This window comes from Lipotes vexillifer, unplaced genomic scaffold (genome assembly GCF_000442215.2).
Source record: "Lipotes vexillifer unplaced genomic scaffold, Lipotes_vexillifer_v1.1 scaffold134, whole genome shotgun sequence".
NCBI lineage: Eukaryota > Metazoa > Chordata > Mammalia > Artiodactyla > Lipotidae > Lipotes > Lipotes vexillifer.
Genome location: NW_006787464.1, coordinates 637,292 through 657,556, shown reverse-complemented (window position 1 = coordinate 657,556; position 20,265 = coordinate 637,292). Strand labels below are relative to the sequence as shown.

General features: G+C 37.4%; 1 protein-coding gene across 1 annotated transcript in view; it reads right to left on the bottom strand.

The window, feature by feature from the left end:
* RAVER2 (ribonucleoprotein, PTB binding 2) overlaps window positions 1-20,265 on the bottom strand; it is a 141,189-nt gene that overhangs the window by 68,647 nt on the left and 52,277 nt on the right. Inside the window, exon 4 of the mRNA XM_007460117.1 lies at window positions 14,337-14,403. Coding sequence (XP_007460179.1) covers window positions 14,337-14,403 — 67 coding nt within the window. The remainder of the gene's footprint in view (window positions 1-14,336; window positions 14,404-20,265) is intronic.

The following is a 20,265-nucleotide window of genomic DNA, read 5'->3' as shown; positions in this document are numbered from 1 at the left end:
TCTTTCCCTGGGCACTTATGTCCACACCCATTTATTCAGTCTCATGTACCAGGTACTGTGTTGGGCACTAAAAAGGAGTTGGTGAACAAACCAAATAAGATCCCTTTCAACAAGGACCTCACAATCCAATAGAGGATGCTAGAGATTTGATAGAGAGTTACAAGTGTAATGTCATCAAAGAGGAAGTATGAGGGCTACGGAAGCAATTAAACAGAGCAAAATGGCTAGTCTGGGGGCTCGTAGAAAGCCTCCTATACCCTGTTAACTCTTAAATCTCTGTTTCTAGTCCTCAGTTCCACATATACCCACATACTGATTCACACATGACCAAACATAACTCACAATCTTCATCCTCTCCCTGCCATTCCCCTAAAATCCCAACATTGTTCAGCTTCCTTTATTCTCTATTTCAGTTGCTAGCATCACAACTCACAAATCAGAAACCTGGGAGTTACCCTAGACCTTATCTCCTTTAACTCCCACATAAAAGGAATCCTCAAATTCTACCCTCCAAATAGGTCTTGAATTCATCCTCTTTTCTTCATTCTTCTAGCTTTTCTTCTTTTTCCACAATGACAATAAAGCGATCTCTCAAAAACAAAAGTTTAATTGTGCCTGTTTACTGCCTAAAATGCAATCATTTGGTATCACCAATGAAGCCAAGCCTCAGCGCAGTTATCATGTCCTACCAGGCCACTTTTTTTTTTTTTTTTTTTTTTCGGTACGCGGGCCTCTCACTGTTGTGGCCTCTCCCGCTGCTTTTTTTTTTTTTTTTTTTTTTTTTACCATGATCAAGTTTGGTTTATTTCAGGAATGGAACATTAGTTTTATTTTAAAATAGCAATCAAGGGTATATGGGGACACGTGCACACACACAGCCGATTCACCCTGTCACACAGCAGAAACCAACACAACACTGCAAAGCAACCACACTCCAACAACGATGTAAAAATAAATAAATAAAATAGCAATCAATATAAGTTGCCACATTACCAGCACAGAAAAGAAAAATCACAGAGTATCTTAGTAGATGCAAGAAAAGATATGTGATAAAATTCAAAGTCCACGCAGGATAAAAATTCTTGGCAATCAGTGGAAAAGAAGGAAACATCCTTTATCTGTTAAAGAATGTCTGTAAGGAACCTACATCAAAATTAACGGTGAAAGCCAAAACCATTTACTCTGAGATAGGGAATAAGGTAAGGGTTCTTGTCTCACTAGTTTTATTAACATGGAATGAAGGTCTTTGCCAGTGCAGTAGGACAAATGCAAGAAGTAAAAGACACAAGGGTTAAGAGGGGAGAAATAAAGCCTGTGTAAAAGATACGTCTGAGTGTGTAAAAAATTCAAACGAACCCACCAACTAAGAATTAGAATATGTAAGTTTACCCAGGTTGCCTACCAGGCCCTTTTGATCTGACGCCAGCCTCATTAACTGCCATACTTCCCTTCCCCACCACATTTCTTTATCCTCTAACGACACTGAGTTGTTTGTAGCTCCCTAGACAGCAACTTGTTTCAAGCATCTCTATGTTACACATGTAATTCCCCTGCCTACGAGATCTCTCCCAATATCTTCAGCCACTCAAACCTTTTAGTTGGCTTTCAAATCCAGCCCAGAGGTTAATGCATCAGGGTCTCCAGGAAGCATTCCCTGATGTTCTCTTCCAGTTAGAGTTAACCCTTGTTTCGTTATACCTCTGTATTTTGAACATTGAATGGATTATTGCACACATCACACTTTATTATAATCTACTTGTTTAGATGCCTGCTATCCTATCAACTGTGAGCTCCCTAAACTGCTAATGAATATATCTCCATCAGCTACCATAGTGTCAGGCACACAGCAGAGGATCTGTAAGTGTCAACTGAATGGATGAATGTATACATGCATAGATTAACTAGTACATTTTAAAACTGACAACTTCTTATTTTCCTTCCCTTAGGTATCTGCATTTGCACAACCCAAATAAGACATTTGATGGTATTATTTAGATAACATAATGAAGCAAATTTAAAAGTCCAGGCAGTAGGAAAAAGAGGTCATTGATTCTCTTCTATAGCTTCTTCCATTTCTTTGCAAGGCCATAAATTCTCTTTAAAAAACGTCCAATTTTCTCACACTGACTCTGTGGAAGTGAAAGATGTCACTCTACAGAGAAAAGGCTATAAGGGATTTGGAGATTAGTTCTGTTTCCATTTTCCTACCAAAATTTTAATATTCGACGATTGGTCCCAATCCTTTCACAAGTCACAATTTTATTTATCCTTTTGCCATTGCTTGCTCCACTAGTTAATTTATTATTGGGACAAATCTGATGGCAAGCATGCAAAAACTTTTTTCCTTAATGTGTCCTATTTTAATACAATGATTTCTTCTTATTTGTAACAGAGAGCTCTGGTTTTAAGGTCACAGTTTATAACTGTAGCCATCCTTTATTAATCTATTAATTATTATCTGTTTCTTCAAACACCAGCATAGCTCCTGAAATCCAAGGCAATGTCATTTAATACAATTACTGAGTTTCTTCGTTGTATTATTCTAGTGGGTGATTTTGGCTTTGTAGTATAAATCTTTAACTTAACAGTTACCATGAAGTGACACTGGTCTCTTTGTGTATAATCTAAAAACTTTACAACAGTGTACTTCCATTCCTCCCCTCCCAACCTTTGTATTGTTGCCATGCATTTTATTCCTACATGTTATAACCTCTACAATATAGTGTTATTATTTTCACTTTAAACAATTATCTTTTAGAGATCTGAATATTAATAAAAGTCTTTACACACATAAAGACAACATGTGGTATTCTTCACTTTTTTGTGTAGATCCAGATTCCCATCCAGCATCATTTTCTCCATGCTTTATTAAAGAACTTCTTTAAATACTTCTTATAATGCAGGTCTGATGGTGATGAATTCTTTCAGCTTTTATATGACTGAAAAACATATTTCTTCACGCTCATTTTTTTTTTTTTTTTTTGCGGTACGCGGGCCTCTCACTGCTGTCACCTCTCCCGTCGCGGAGCACAGGCTCCGGACGCACAGGCTCAGGACGCACAGGCTCAGGAGCCATGGCTCATGGGCCCAGCCGCTCCGCGGCATGCGGGATCCTCCCGGAACCGGGGCACGAACCCACGTCCCCTGCATCGGCAGGCGGACTGTCAACCACTGCGCCACCAGGGAAGCCCCACGCTCATTTTTAAAGGATATTTTTTGGTGGGTAAATAATTCTGTGGGATTTTTTGAGGTATAAATGACATAACATTATATTAGTTTCAGGCGTACAATTAATCCAATATTTGTATATACTGTGAAATAATCACTGCCATAATTCTAGTTAACATCCATCACCATACACAGTTACAAAAATTTGTGGGGCGGGGGGGGGTGGATAAGAACTTTTAAGATCTACTTTCTTCACAACTTTCAAATATGCACTATAGTATTATTAATTATAGCAACCACGCTGGGAACTTCCCTGGTGGTCCAGGGGATAAGACTCTGTGCTCCCGGGCTTCCCTGGTGGCGCAGTGGTTGAGAGTCCGCCTGCCGATGCAGGGGACACGGGTTCGTGCACCGGTCCAGCAAGATCCCACGTGCCGCGGAGCAGCTGGGCCCGTGAGCCATGGCCGATGAGCCTGCGCGTCCGGAGCCTGTGCTCCGCAATGAGAGAGGCCACAACAGTGAGAGGCCCACGTACCAGAAAAAAAAAAAAAAAGACTCTGTGCTTCCAATGCAGGGGGACCGGGTTTGATCCCTGGTCAGGGAACTAGATCTTGCATGCACGCCGCAACTAAGAGCCTGCATGCCGGAACTAAGAGCCCACATGCCACAACTAAAGATCCCGCATGCAGCAATGAAGATCCCGTGTGCCGCAACTAAGACCCGGTACGGTCAAATCAAACAAACAAACAAACTATAGTAACCATGCTATACATTACATCCCCATGACTTATTTTATACAGAAATTTATACCTTATGACTCCCTTCACCCATTTCACCAACCCCTATCCCTAGCCTCTGGCAACCACCAATTGTTCTCTGTATCTATGAGCTCATGTTTTTTGGTTTTTGGTTTTTTTAGATTTCACCTGTAAGTGAGGTCCTACAGTATTTGTCTTTCTCTGTCTGACTTATTTCACTTAGCATAATGCTCTCAAGGCCCATTCATCTTGTCACAAATGGCAAGATTTCATTCTTTTTTAAGGCTAAATAATATTCCATTGTCTATATACACCACATCTTCCTTATCCATTCATCCATCAGCAATCACTTAGGTTGTTTCCATGTCTTGACTATGGTAAATAATACTGCAATGAGCATGGGGGTGCATATATCTTTTTGAGTTACTGTTTTCATTTTCTTCAGATTAATAGCCCAAAGCAGAATTGCTGGACAAATGGTAGTTCCATTTTTAATGTTCTGAGGGATCTCCATACTGTTTTCCAGTGGTTGCACCAATTTCCATTCCCACTAACAACGCACAAGAGTTTCCTTTTCTCCACATCCTCTCCAGCACTAAGTTCTTGTTGCCTTGATAATAGCTATTCTAACAGGTGTGAGGTGATATATAATTGTGGTTTTGATTTGCATTTCCCTGACGATTAGTGATACTGAACACCTCTCCATGTATCTGTTGGCCATCTATACGCCTAATCTGGAAAAATGTCTATTCAGATCCTCTGCCAGTTTTTTTTTTTTTTTTTTTTTGCGGTACACGGGCCTCTCACTGTTGTGGCCTCTCCGGTTGCGGAGCACTGGCTCCGGACACGCAGGCTCAGTGGCCATGGCTCACGGGCCCAGCCGCTCCGCAGCATGTGGGATCTTCCCGGACCAGGGCACGAATCTGTGTCCCCTGCATCGGCAGGCGGACTCTCAACCACTGCGCCACCAGGGAAGCCCCTCTGCCAGGTTTTTAATCAGACTGTTTGTTCTTTTGCTGTTGAGTTGTATGAGTTCTTTATATATTATGGATATTAGCCCCTTATCAGATATATGATTTGCAAATATTTTCTATTAAGTAGGCTGCCTTTTTATTTTAATGTTTTTCTTTGCTGTGCAGAAGCTTTTTAGTTTGATGTAGTCCCACCTGTATATTTTTACTTTTGTCGCCTTTGCTTTAGTGTCAAATCCAAAAAATCATCACCAAGACTGATGGGAAGAAGCTTACTGCCTATGTTTTCTTCTAGGAGTTTTATGTTTTCAGGTCTTATATTCAAGTCTTTAATCCATTCTGGGTTTATTTTTGTATATGGTCTAAGATAGTGGTCCAATTTCATTCCTTTGCCTGTGGCTGCCCAGTTTTCCCAACACCATTATTGAAAAGACTATCCTTTTCCCATTGTATATTCTTGGCTCCTTTGTCCTAAATTAATTGACCATATATGTGGGGGTTTATTTCTGGGCTCTCTATTCTTTTCCATTGATCCATGTGTCTGTTTTCATGCCAATACCATACTGATTACTATAGCTTTATATTACAGTGTGAAATCAGGGAGTGTGATGCCCCCAGTTTTGTTCTTCTTTCTCAAGACTGCTTAGGTTATGCAGGGTATTTTGTGGTTTCATACAAATTTAAGGATTATTCTATTTCTGTGAAAAATGCCAATGGAAAGTTTGATGGGTTTGCACTGAATCTGTAGATTGCTTTCAGTAGTGTGGACATTTTAACAATATTAATTCTTCCAACCCATGACCATGGGATACCTTCCGTTTGTCTTCAATTCCTTTCATTAATGTTTTAATAATTTTATGGTGATCTTTTTTTTTCTTTCAGCAAAGAAAGAAAAGGTGTTGCCCCACGGTCTTCTCAGTTGCACTGTTTCCAATAAACATGCATCATCGTTATCTTTTTCCATCTAAATAACATGCCCTTTATGGGGTGGCTCTGTTTTTAAGATTTTTCTCTTTGTTACTAATTGCAAACAATTTGATTACAAATGTACCTTATCGTAGTTTTTTTCGTGTTTTTGTGCTTGAGGTTGGTTAAACTTTGGGGATCTCTGGGTTTAGAGTTTTCATCAAATTTGGAAAAAATTCAGCCATTAATTCTTTAAATATTTTTACTGTACTACTTTCTCTCTCTTACAGAGACTCCATTACTCCACCATTAGGACTCTTGAAGTTGGCCCAAAGTTGACTGATACTCTGTTCATGTGTTATAGTTTTTTTTTCTCTGCTTCATTTTTGTTGTTTCCATGTATTCACATGCACTAATCAGTTCCTCTACAATGTCTACTCTGCTAGTTAATCCCATCCACCCATCCCATTTTTCATCCTGGACATTGCAGTTTTCACCTCTAAAAGTGTGAGTTAAGTATATTTTAATATCTTCCATCCTCTATTTAATATGTTCAATTTTTACTATAAATTCTTGTACATATGAAACACAGTTAGAAAAACTGTTTTAATGTCCATTTTCATTAATTCATCTGCTTCAATTCTAGGTCAGTTTTGATTGATTGGTTTTTCTCCTCATTATGGGTTGTATTTTCCTGCTTCTTTGCCATATCTGGTAATTTTTAATTGGATACCAGACATTGTAAATTTTTATCTTGCTGGGTACTGGATATTTTTCTATTCATATAAATATCCTTGAGTTTTGTTCTAGGTTGTGGTTATCAGGAATGAGCTTGATCCTTTCTGGTCTTGTTTTTAAATTTTTAGCACCATTAATCTAGAGTCAATTTTCTCCACTCTTGAGACAAAACACTTCTGAATACTCTTTCTAATCAACCACCAATTATGCTGTCTATCATCCTCACTGGTAGGAACAGCACCATTCCCAGCTGTAAAGCCTTTGTCAATATTTATAACATTGAAGTTGTACATAACCTACAAACCCAGTAATTCCCTTGTGGAGAAACAGTTGCGATGTGTATTAGAAGACAAATAAAAGCATATTCATTGCAGCATTATTTAAAATGCTGGAAAAGTTAAAGCTTTCTAAATGCCTATCAGTAATGAATAGATTTATCAATGGTAATAAACTGACAGAATGATATGTAGTAGTTTAAATCAATGAATTAGAGCTATAAGTATCAATGTGGAAAGATCCAAAAAACAAAATAGAGGTTAAAAAAAAAAAAGCAAGTCGCTAAATGAAAAATACAGTAGAATGCCATTTACATGTAGTTTTTAAAAACACCAAGTACAACACTGTTAACTTTACATATAGTAAAATTTCAGGCATTAGATGGGATGCCTTGGCAAGAAACAGCTCCACAATTTCAATGGCTTAACAAAAAGATTTTTTTTTTCCTTGTTGCTTTTCATGCTGCATATCCCATGCTGAAAGGAAGGAAGGAAGGAGGGAAGAAAGGAAGGAAGGAGGCTTTGCTCATTATAGTCACTCTGGGACTATGTTTAAAGAGGTTCTATAACCTTCCTCAATCACTTTAGCAAGTGGAGGGGTGAGCAGCAAATCACATGCTAGCTCTGAAATCTTCCACCTGGAGGGGATACATGCCATTTCCACTGCACTTCATTAATCGAAAAGCAAATCACATGTCCACTGATAACTTCAAAGAGGAACAAGGAAGCACTATCTTACCTCATGACCAGAAAAAAAAGAAAAAGAATCTGTGAACAGCTCTAATGATTACCACAATTAATCATTAGAGGGAGGGAGGGAATGGAATCAGAGAGGGGTAGGAACTTAATTTCATCTTTAACTATAATGTCTTTTTTACAATTTTTTTATAAGTCAGAAAAAATAAATGCAGAATTCCTGACCATACTATCAGAGGTATTCATTCAGTAGTAGGGCTCTAGCTAGCATATATATAATATTTTTAAAGACAAAAAAATACTTAAAAAAAAAAAACTTTTTAGGGCTTCCCTGGTGGCGCAGTGATTGAGGGTCCGCCTGCTGATGCAGGGAACCCGGGTTCGTGCCCCGGTCTGGGAGGATCCCACATGCCGCGGAGCAGCTGTGCCCATGAGTCATGGCCGCTGAGCCTGCGCTTCCGGAGCCTGTGCTCCGCGACGGGAGAGGTCACAACAGTGAGAGGCCCACATACCGCAAAAAAAAAAAAAAAGAAAGAAAAGAGTAGCCCCCTCTCGACCCAACTAGAGAAAGCCTGCACACAGCAATGAAGACCCAACGCAGCCAAAAATAAAATAAAATAAATAAATACAAGAAAAATTAATTAAAAAAAAAACTAACCTAAAAAAAAAACTTTTTAAATTTAAGTATAATTGACAAATAACATTAGTTTCAAGTGTACAACGTAATGATTTTTTTTGTTGGCCAAGCCACATGACATGTGGGGTCTTAGTTCCCCGAACATGGATTGAACCCACACCCCCTGCAGTGGAAGCATGGAGTCTTAACCACTGGACTGCCGGGGAAGTCTCCCATAATGATTTGATATTTTTATATATTGTGAAATAGTCACCACAGTAATTCTAGTTAACATCTGTCACCATACATAGTTAAATCTTTTTTTCTTGGGATGAGAACTTTCAAGATCTACTCTCTCAGCAACTTTCAAATATGCAACACAGTATTATTAACTGTGACAAAGAGTCACCATCCTTACGTATTACATCTCCAGTACTTCTTTATTTTATAACTGGAAGTTTGTACTTTTTGACTTCCTTCACCCATTTCATCCACCCCTTACAAAAAACATTTTAAAAGCATAAAATACTTCAATAAAACATTTGTTAATTTGGGAGTCGGTATATATATAATGGTTATATCATCCTCCATACATTTTCTTATTTTTTTATCATCTCAAAGAGATGTTTTTAAACATTTACATATCATATGTACACAAAGAAAATAATCTAGTTTAGGCTTTTAATCTCACAGATATAAAACTAATGTGCAGAAAAATTAAACGATTTTCCCAATTTGTATAACTAAAGGTCAAATCACATAATTTACTAAATCCAGTAATATATTATTAAAACTGAAGGATACTTAACATATAAAAAACACTCATTAAAATGTTACAACATATAACATTAGAACATTCATTATAAAAATTCATAAAGCTGTAATATTATATTATTTATTTATATTTTTAAAAACCAATGCAAATTCATTTTTTTGCCTACTTGGTTATTGAGGTATAGTTGATTTACAATATTATATTAGTTTCAGGTGTACATCATAGTGATTCAAATGTTTACAAACAGGTCTATCCATGTGTTGCAAAAGGCAAAATTTCATTCTTTTTTTATGGCTGAGTGGTATTCCATTGTACATAGCACCACTTCTTTTTTATCCATTCATCTGTTGATGGACACTTAGGTTGCTTCTATATCTTGGCTATTGTAAACAGCTGCTATGAACATTGGGGAGTGCATGTATCTTTCTGAATTAGTGTTTTTACTTTCTTTAGATATTTACTCGGGAGTTGAGTTACTGACCATAAGGTAGTTCTATTTTTAGTTTTATGAGGAACTTCCGTACTATTTTCCATAGTTGCTGCACCAATTTACATTCTCATCAGTAGTGTCCAAGAGTCCCTTTCTCCACATTCTTGACAACATTTGTTATTTGTACTCTTTTTGATAATAGTCATACTGACAAGTGTGAGGTAATATTTCATTGTGGGTTTGATTTGTAGTTCTCTGATGATTAGTGTTGTTGAGCATCTTTTCACAGGGCCTGATGGCCACCTGTATGTCTCCCTTGTAAAAACGTCTATTCAGGTCTTCTGCCCATTTTAGTTGGGTTGTTTGGTTTTTTGACATTGAGCTGTATGAGCTGTTCATATATTTTGAATATTAATCACTTATCAGTCATATCCTTTGCAAATATTTTCTGCCATTCAGTAGATTGTCTTTTCATTTTGTCAGTGGTTTCCTCCTCTATGCAAAAGCTTTTAAGTTTAATTAGATCCCATTTGTTTATTTTTGCTTTTGTTTCCTTTGCTTTAGGAGGGATATCCAAAAAAAATATTGCTACAATTTATGTCAAAGAGTGTTCTGCCTATGTCATCTTCTAGGATTTTATGGTTTGCTGTCTTACATTTAGGTCTTTAATCCATTTTGAGTTTAGTTTTGTGTATGATATGAGAAAATGTTCTAATTTCATTCTTTTACAAGAGCTGTCCATTTTTCTCAGCATCATTTCTTGAACAGACTATCTTTCCCCCATTGCATACTCTTGCCTCCTTCGTCTTGGATTAATTGACCATAAATGTCTGGGCTTACTTCTGGGCTTTCTATTCTGTTCCACTGATCTATGTGTCTGTTTCTGTGCCAGTACCATACTGTTTTGATTACTGTAGCTTTGTAGTATAGTCTGAAGTCAGGGAGCATGATACCCCCAGATCTGTTCTTCTTTCTCAAGATTGCTTTGGCTATTTGAGGTCTTTTGAGTTTTCATACAAATTTTAGAATTATTTGTTCTACTTCGGTGACTAACCCTATTGGTACTTTGATATGATGGCATTAGGTATGTAGATTGCCTTGGGTAGTACGCTCATTTTAGCAATATTACTTCTTCCAATTCATGAACACTGTATTATCTTTCAATCTATTTGCAACATCTTCAATTTCTTTCATCAGTATCTTAGAGTTTTCCGAGTACAGAGTAAATCTCCTTAGATTTATTTGTAGGTTTGTTTTTTTCTGTTTGTTTTTGTTTTTTTGATGTTATGGTAAATGGACCATTTTCTTAATTTCTGATAGTTCATTGTTAGTGTATAGAAATGCAATATACTTCAGCATATTAATGTTGTATTTTGCAACTGTACTGAATTCATTGACGAATTTTTGGTGGCATCTTTAGAATTTTCTATGTGTACTGTGTGTCACCTGCAAACAGTGACAGTTTTACTTCCCTCTTTCCAATTTGGATTTCTTTTATTTCTTTTTATTGTATGACTGCTGTGGCTAGGACATTCAGTGCTCTGTTGGATAAAAGTGGCAAGAGTGGGCATCGCTGCCTTGGTCCTGTTCTTAGAGGAAATGCTTTCAGCTTTTCACCATCGAGTATGATGTTAGATATCGGCTTATCATATGGGCCTTTACTATTCTGAGGTTTGTCTCCTCTGTCCCTACTTTGTTGAGAGTTTTAATCATAAATCGATGTTGAATTTTGTCAAAAGCTTTTTCTGCATATATTGAGATGGTCATGATTTTTATTCTTCAATTTGTTAATATGGTGTATCATATTGATTGATTTGCAGATATTGAACTATCCTTGCATCCCTGGGATAAGCCCTGCTTGAGCATGGTGTATGATCCTTTCAATGTATTGCTGATTTCAGTTTGCTGATATTTTGTTGAGGATTTTTGCATCTATGTTCATCAGTGATATTGTCCTGTACTTTTCTTTTTCTGTGGTGTGTTTGGTTTTGTTATCAGGGTGATGCTGGCCTTGTAGAATGAGTTCAGAAGTATTCCTTCCTGTGCAATTTTTTAGAATAGTTTGAGGATAGGTGTTTACTCTTCTCTACATGTTTAGTAGAATTCACCCATGAACACATCTGGTGCTGGACTTTTGTTTGCTGGGAGTTTTTCGTTACTGACTCAATTTCAATGCTCTGGTAATTGGTCTGTTCATATTTTCTATTTATTCCTTGTTCAGACCTGGGAGACTGTGCATTTCTAGGAATTTGTCCATTTCTTCTAGGTTGTCCATTTTATTGGCATATAGTTGTTCACAGTAATCTCTTATGATCCTTTGTTATTTCTGTGGTATTAGTTGTAACTTCTTTGCCATTTCTGATTTTATTGACCTGGGCCCTCTTTTTTTCTTGATGAATCTGACTAAAAGTTTATCAATTTTGTTTACCTTTTCAAAGAAACAGCTCTTAGTTTCATTGATCATTTCTATTGTTTTCCTAGTCTCTCTACTTCATTTATTTCTGTTCTGATCTTTATGATTTCTCTCCTTGTGCTAACTCTAGGTTTTGTTTGTTCTTCTTTTTCTAGTTCACTTAGGTGTAAGCTTAGGTTGTTCAAGAGTTTTCTTGTTCCTTGAGGTAGGCTTGCATCTCAGTAAACTTTCCTTGGAATTGCTTTTGCTGCATCCCATCGATTTGGATCATTGTGTTTTAATTTGTCTTCAGGAGTTTTTTAATTTCTTTTTTGATTTCAATGATGCAATGGTTGTTTAGCAGCATTTTGTTCAGCCTCCACATGTGTGTTTATGTTTTTTTCAATTTTTTTCTTGCAGTTGATTTCTAGTCTCATAGTGTTGTGGTTGGAAAAGATGCTTGATATGATTTCAGTTTTCTTAAATTTACTGAGACTTATTTTTGGCCTAGCATGTGATCTGTCCTGGAGCATGTTCCATGTGCACTTAAAAAGAATGTGTATTTTGCTGATTGGGGATGGAATGTTCTATATATATATCTATTAAGTCCATTTTATCTAATGTGTTGTTTAAGACCAGTATTTCCTTATTGATTTTCTGTCTGGATGATCTGTCCAATGATGTAAGTGAGGGATTAAAGTCCCCTAGTACTATTCTGTTACTGTCAATTTCTCCCTTTATGTCTGTTAATATTTGCTTTATTACTGCTGTATTTTCTTCTTGGATTGATCTCTTGATCATTATGTAATGTCCTTCTTTGTCTCTCGTTACAGTCTTTGACTTAAAGTCTACTTTGTCTGATATAAGTATTGCTACTCCAGCTGTTTTCTGATTTCCATTTACATGGAATACCTTTTTCCATCCCCTCACTTTAAGTCTGTGTGTGTCTTTAGAACTGAAGTGAGTCTTTTGTAGGCAGCATATGTATAGTTCTTGCTTTTGCATCCATTCACACATTCTATGTCTTTTGATTGGAGCATTTAGTCTATTTACATTTAAAGTAATTATTGATAGGTATGTACTTATTGCCATTTTGTTAATTGTTTGGGGATTGTTTTTCTAGTAACTTTTTTGTTCCTTTCTTCTTTTCTCTTCCCTTGTGATTTGATGACTATCTAGTGTTATGTTTAGGTTTCTTTCTCTTTCTTTTGTGTATATCTATTACAGAATTTTGGTTTGTGGCTACCATGAGGTTTTTATGTATAAATCTCTATATTATTATTTTAATTTGCTGTTTTCTTATTTCAAATGCATCTTTAAAACCCTGCATTATATTCCCCTCCCCCCATTTACTGTTATTGACATCATATTTTACATCTTTTGGTTTTGTGTGTCCCTTAACTACACATTTCAGATATAAATGATTTTACTACTTTTGTCTTTTAACCTTCCTGTTGTTGTGTTGGTTAGATTCTGACAGGGCAGGCTGCAGTGCCGTGGTAGTCCTGAGGCTGGTGTCTGCCCACTGGTGGGAAGGGTTGGGGTCCTGGGGATCCCAGGGCTAGTACCCACCCACCAGGAGGTAAAGCTGGGTTCTGGGGCTTGGCTGGCTGATAGGCAGAGTTGTGTCCTGGGGTCTCTGGCTGCAGGGCCCAGGGTCCCAGAGCAGGTGTCTGACTGCTGGTGGGTGGGGCTGGGTCCCAGGGTATCCAACTACAGGGCCCTGGGTGTCCTTGAGCTCGTTTTAGCCCACTGGTATGCAGGGCCGGTTCCTAACACAGTTGGCTGCAGAGTCCTAGGTGTCCTAAAGCTTGTGAGATTTCCTGGTAGGTGGGGCTGGTTTCTGGGGAAGCTGGCTGAGGGGGCCAAGATGTCTAAGTGCTGGTGCCGGCCTGGTGGTGAGTGGGCTGGGTCCTGCCATGGCAGGCTGCAGGGCTGTGGTGGTCTTGGGGCTTGGGTCTGCCTACTGGTGTATATGGCTGGAGCCCACGATGTCCTGGGGCTGGTGCCTGCCCACTGGTGTGTGAGGCTGGTTGAGAGGCTAGAGCCAGCTTGCTGGTGGGCAGGGCCAGAGCCCAGGGGGGTCTTGGGGCTGGTACCTGCCCACTGGTGGCTGGAGCTGGGTCCTGTGGTCTCCAGATGCAGGGCCCTGGGGTTCCCAGGGATAGTGCCTATGCACTGGTATGTGGAACTGGGTCCTGGCCCCTCTGGTTGCTATGGGCTCAAGGGGTCTTAAGGCAGCCTGGCTGCTGGTAAGTGGGGCTGTGTCCCCACCCTGTTAGTTGCTTGGCCTGATACATCCCAGCACTGACCCAGCAGGGCCAGGTCAGGCACTCAAAACCTAGAGGGAGGATTCCAAATGGTGCTTACCAGCACCAGCGTCCATGTGGTAGAGTGAGCTCCCCCAAATGGCTGCCACCAATATTATATTAATTTATGTGATAAAAATTTAGAATAACATTATTTTCAGAAAATAAATTAAGTAACATGTATATAATTTAATGCTTAAGAATTTCAGAGATTAGCTTAAGAATAAAAAGACACTTAGCTTTTTTGTTCTATAACGACAACCTGCAGAATTAAAATCAGACACTTAGAACAGAAATCTTACCTGTTCGCTTATTTCTGTCCACATAACAATACTTTAACTCATAGTCTTGTAATAAATCATGGACTTCCTGAAAGAGACAAAACATGAACTCAATAAACACACGAATGCAGTTAGTAGATGATCCAGCTGTAGCAGCCAACCACCATTACCATCACCATCCCCCATGTAAAAAAATCTTCCATGGATCTCCATCACTTATTTAAATTAAAGGCATTCAGGCCCACCAGATATGGCACCAACCTACCTCTGCAAATACATCTCCCAATATATCCCTACACATGCCCATATTCCTGCTCAGATGAACACTCATTCTCTCATGAGTATACCATGCACAATCCTCATTCTGAATTACGCTGATACCTTGATCTAGCATGGGGCAAACATACCACTACAGCTTCCAAACCTCATCTAGAATCACATGCTTCCTTTGAAATCCCAGCTCGAATGTTCTTCCATGAAGATTTTTCCAGTTCTTTTCCACAGAACATAACCTCTCCCACCACTATGCTAACAATGGTCATACTTTATTTATGCCTCTCTTACACAAATAATATTAAATGTTTCTACTTGTGTTCTACATACTGAGTTTTTAACAAGTGTTACACCTGTAGATGGTAATACCAGCATGTAGAAGAAATAAATTAAAACCTAATTTAGAGATCCCTGGGTATGAAAACAAGTAACAACCACCAATGTATGGTATGTAGTCCAATTTATTTCCCCTTGGCTCCCCAAGATGTTTAAACTGGCTTTCTTGTTTGTTCAGTTTCTATTATTAATCCAGTCTGAACTTTTAAACTGTGATATCATAACTTCCATCCACCTGGGAAAATACAGTATATTTCCTCTGTATTTCTCCAATCCTTTCTGTTAAACTGATAATACTTGAGTACAAGAACTATATTTTATTTATCTATTACATATATTGCTTTGAGCATACTAGGCATTCACATAAACATTAAAGTGAATATAATTTATTTTGTCATTGACTTGATATCAAGCCTTGAAAATTTTACTCATAATCAACAACCGATGTAGTTATTATTTTTTAAAGGAATTGAACTATCACATAAGTGGACATTTGGACCCCAGATTAGAGAGTGGTACAGCCAACCTGTTATATATTACAAATGAATACACTAAACAGACATAAGTTGTTAGGATGTTAAGTTTGCAACCTAAACTAATTAATTCAGTAATATAATAATAATTCTTATTACTGATATTTTTATAGTTAACATTCATTTAGTTTTTACTAGGTACCAGAACACTGAACTTACTCCTTTCATTAAAAAATCAGGAAACCAGAGCAGAGCAAATTCAAGTAACTTGCCAAAGCTTACACTCAGTAATTTGCTGAGTATAAATTCACCAATTGGCTTGGTTCTAGGGACAACACTCTTAACTTCTATGCTACACTGCCTTATTTCTTCCAGGATTAACTGAAATAGTATACTACGACAGTTAGTCATAAAACCAACGCCACAATGTCCGAATAAGTGATCATATGGAAATGGAAAATAAGTAAGAGGACAGTTACAAGTTGAGAAACATTTTCTCTTTCAAACCAACATAAGGGAGTGGGGGAGACGGATATAATAGGGAAAGTATAAAAATAGTGCTGGGTGAAAAAAAGACAATCATCTTTGATATAAGAAAGATAAGAAAGGTAAAGGTGACAATTTAGTATTCTTTATCAGTAAGTCAATATTAGAAATGTTTTAAAATATATATACTTATCAATTGTGTAAAATATTGTTTGATGAATTACATAGTAATATGATCAACATACAGATTAGTTTATATATTACTGCTATGGTAATTTTTTGTCTCATAAGCTTCAATATTTTCTTGAACTTAAACAACAGTGTATTGCTCATTAAGTAAACATAACTCTCTCAGCAGCATACCATATATATTTTGCCAATCAGCTAATTTAATATTATACTTTATATAGAAGGTGACACAGTTTTGTTTGAAAGGCCCCAGTGTGTGCTTTTAGTTGCACAAACTTTAATCTCTCATTTCACTAGTTAACAGCTGTCAAATGCCAGATAAAGAAAACATGATACTGCTCTTCACTTGATCAAGTCTCCGTAAACAATTGACATATTACTCGTTTAGCTAACAGAATCACCTAAGTTTTCAAAGATACATTTTGCAAGTTGGAAATTTTATTTCTAAAACACCCGTATTTCTAATCATAGCTTTCCTATGTATCAGACGTGGAATACAGATTTTGCCAACTGGGAAACTTTACAAAGCTTCCTGCAAAGAAAAAAACAATTATTTTTCTCCATGCCCTGGTTGCCTTGACCCAGGCAAAAGTGGGTCACCCCTCAACTTGAGCCTCGGCAAGTTGGCCAAATTAAAAACTTAAAACCTGAAAGAGAGTCCTAACAACCATTTGCCAAAATTCTACTGTGCTCCACACCACACAAAACCAAAAGGACTAAAATTATGTCTCCCTGTTCTAATCTAGTTTTACGACCCTTTAACTTACAAGCTAACTTTAAGGAATGAAGTTGCACCTTGATGCAAATACTTTGTCCTCTGACTAGCAATATCAGTTACACATTTCTTACAGTAAGATGAGCTAGCTCATCGAAATTGGTAATTGTTAGATAGCTTTAGTAACCTATTTCCAGACCCAATTCACCAACACCCCCTGGAATTAAATGAAAAGTCTTCCACATATGAAATGCTTCCTGGGGAGAGGTTTAATAGCTTTCAACTCAAAGCAGTCTGTTAATAACCCCCCAAAAGTCAAACAACCATTGTTCTAGCTGGTGTGGACTTCTTCCTGAATGAAACCCAGCCTTAGTTTTAAACTTGAATCACACTGTCTTCTAAGCCCTTTGCAGACTTATGTTCTAAAAAGGGCTTTCATAGATTAAAGCACTTTGCTTTTAAATTCCACTTTTTTGGAATGAAAAAAATATTTTTATTTATGTTCTTTTAAAATGTTAAGTGATTCGATAATACAAAATGATTATCTGTAACATATATTATGAGGCATAATTATGAAATAAGCAACCAGGAGCTCTACACCAAACTGAAAGACTAGGACATTGGCAACACTGTTCCATCCAATTATGCCTTCCTGCAGTAGCCCATCCCCATAGCTGGAGTCCTCAGGCAGCTTTGTATCCCCAAATAATACATTGTTTTGGTTTGTTTCTGAGCTTTATAAAAATGGTATTATGCTCTTTTTAATCTTCTTTGCCTTGCTTTTTATACTCAATATTATGTTTCTAAAATTCATTCATGATCCACATGGCTACTGTTCATATATTCACTATGGTTTAACGTTCCATTCTGTGATTTTAGTATGGTTTACATACCTATTTTTCTATCAATGAATATTTGATTTGTTTCCAGGTTGTTGCTATTTTGCTACTGTTTGCTATTAAACTACTGTCGCCTTCTTGTAAATTTTACATATCTCCTGGTGTTTCTGTGCAAAAGTTTCTGAAAGTAGGAAATTCCTGGGCTATACACATGCAAATGATCGTCTTTACAAGAAAGTGCCAGCTTCTTTACCAGAAAGATTGTTACAGTTTACATTCCCATCGATGGTATATGAGAGTCCTTACAATGCTTGGTCTCATCAGACACTTAAATTTTGTCAATTTAGTGGATATAAAATCATACCTCCTTGTGCTCTTGATTTGCATTCCCTTGATTAATAAGGCAGAGCATTGTGATGGTTAGTTTTGTGTGTGAACTTGGCTACAGAATCCAGTTCTTAAATAATCTACGTGTTGCTGCAAAGGTATTTTCTAGATATGGTTAATATCTACAATCAGTTTACTCTAAGTGAAGGAGATCACCTTGGATAATGCAGGCGGGCCCCATCTAATCAGCTGAAGAGCTTAAGAGAAAAACTGAGGTATTCTGAAGAAATCCTGCCTGAAGACTGTAGCATCAACACCTGCCTGAGTTTCTAGCCTGCTGGTATACCTCACAGATTTTAGACTAGCCAGCCCTCACAATCAACCAATCCATTTCTCTATGTATGTATATAGTATAAATACACATTAATATAAATTTTATATATGTTTCTCAGAAGAACTCTGATACAGGTATTTTTCATATTTGTTTACCATTTATTTCCTCTACTGATAAACATTTACTTATCTTTATTGCCCATTTTTCTATTGTGTTTATATTTTCTTTTTTTTTTTTTTTTGCAGTACGCGGGCCTCTCACCACTGCAGCCTCTCCCGTCACGGGGCACAGGCTCCGGACACGCAGGCCCAGCGGCCATGGCTCACAGGCCCAGCCACTCCGCGGCATGTGGGATCTTCCCGGACCGGGGCACGAACCCGTGTCCCCTGCATTGGCAGGCAGACTCTCAACCACTGCGCCACCAGGGAAGCCCTATATTTTCTTTTATTGACATATAGAATTTTTTTTTAATATTTTGGATAGTAATTCCTTGTTGGGAAGCATATTATATATGTATTCCCGTAGTAAGTGGTCTGTCATTTTATTTGTGGGTACTTTTGGTAAAGAGAAGTTTTTCATTTAATGAAGCCAAATGTATCAGCTTTTTCCTTTAGAATTTCTGTTTTTTGTGCCTTAAGAAATCCTTTCCTACCCAAGGTCATACGATAGTTTGTCTTCCAAAAGTTTTTAAATTTTTTCTTTCACTTATCAGTTTTTAGTCAGCTGGAGTTAGCCATATTATTCTAGCCATAATGTCCAGTACAATCTTGAATAGAAGTGATTCTGGTATTGCTCCTAATCTCAAAGGGAAATTTTTCAATATTTCACCATTGAACATGATTGCTTTTGGTTTCTCTAGATAATCTTTAAGTTTGAGGAATTTGTATTCTATTCCTGTTTGCTATGAGTTTTTATTATGAATGGGTGTTAAATGTTATCAAATGCTTTTTCTGCATCTACTGAGATGACTTAAGTCCCATCTTCATGCCAGTGATCTCCAAATTTTTATCTCCACCTCAAATTTCTCTCCCGGGCTCCACACCTATACAAGCTATTGCTTGCTCAGAACTGCATTTGAATGTTACACACCAGATAACACTGTTCTGGGCCCAACACAAGGCCCATCATATGATACATTTCGTGGTACTGGCTGAGTAAATGCGGTGTCCATTTTAACTTGGCTAAATTTTTAACAGCTTTCAATACAGCTGTTTTGCTGGAAAGTTCTTTTGAATACCTACTCTTTGCCAGGGGAACATTTTGACTTGGCTTAAAAAAAAATTAGTAAACTTTCAGCTTTTTTATTAGCAATATAATAATTTATTGAATGTTTACTTTCTCTCAGGCCTTTTATTGAAATAACCTTGTTTAACCCTAACAAACCCATGATACGGATTTTAAAGTTGGATGTTATTATCGATTTTAAAGCCGAGGATATTGAGGCCTAGAGAAGGGACTTGTATAGACTGTATGTAATGAATCTGGCATTCAAACCCAGGTTGACAGACCTTAGAGCAAACACAATGAATACTATATCTTAAGTATCATCAATACAAAAATAAAACCTATGAACTATTCATTTCCAACACATTCCTAATGCTTACTGCATCACTGACCTCCTAACCTTAGGACAGAGATCAGGGTAAGAACAAAGTTTGGGAGATAAAAACAAAAACAACATAATTTTACTTTTTGACAGAAATCTGAAAGCATCACTCCCTTGTTTAAATATTTCAATGGATTCTCATTTCCCTTAAAATAAAATCCAAACTTCCTTAAATGTCTTACAATCATCTGGTCCTACTTAATGCGGTAGCCTTCTATTGAATCACTACCCCTCTCAAACTCTACGCCTTAGCCACAATGCCCTAACCCTTAGCCATGCTTTTTCTTTTCTTTAGGACTTGATATATCTTGTTACTACCATTATGAATATTCCTCACGTCTCCCTTTCTCTCCCTTCCCCTAGTTAATTTCT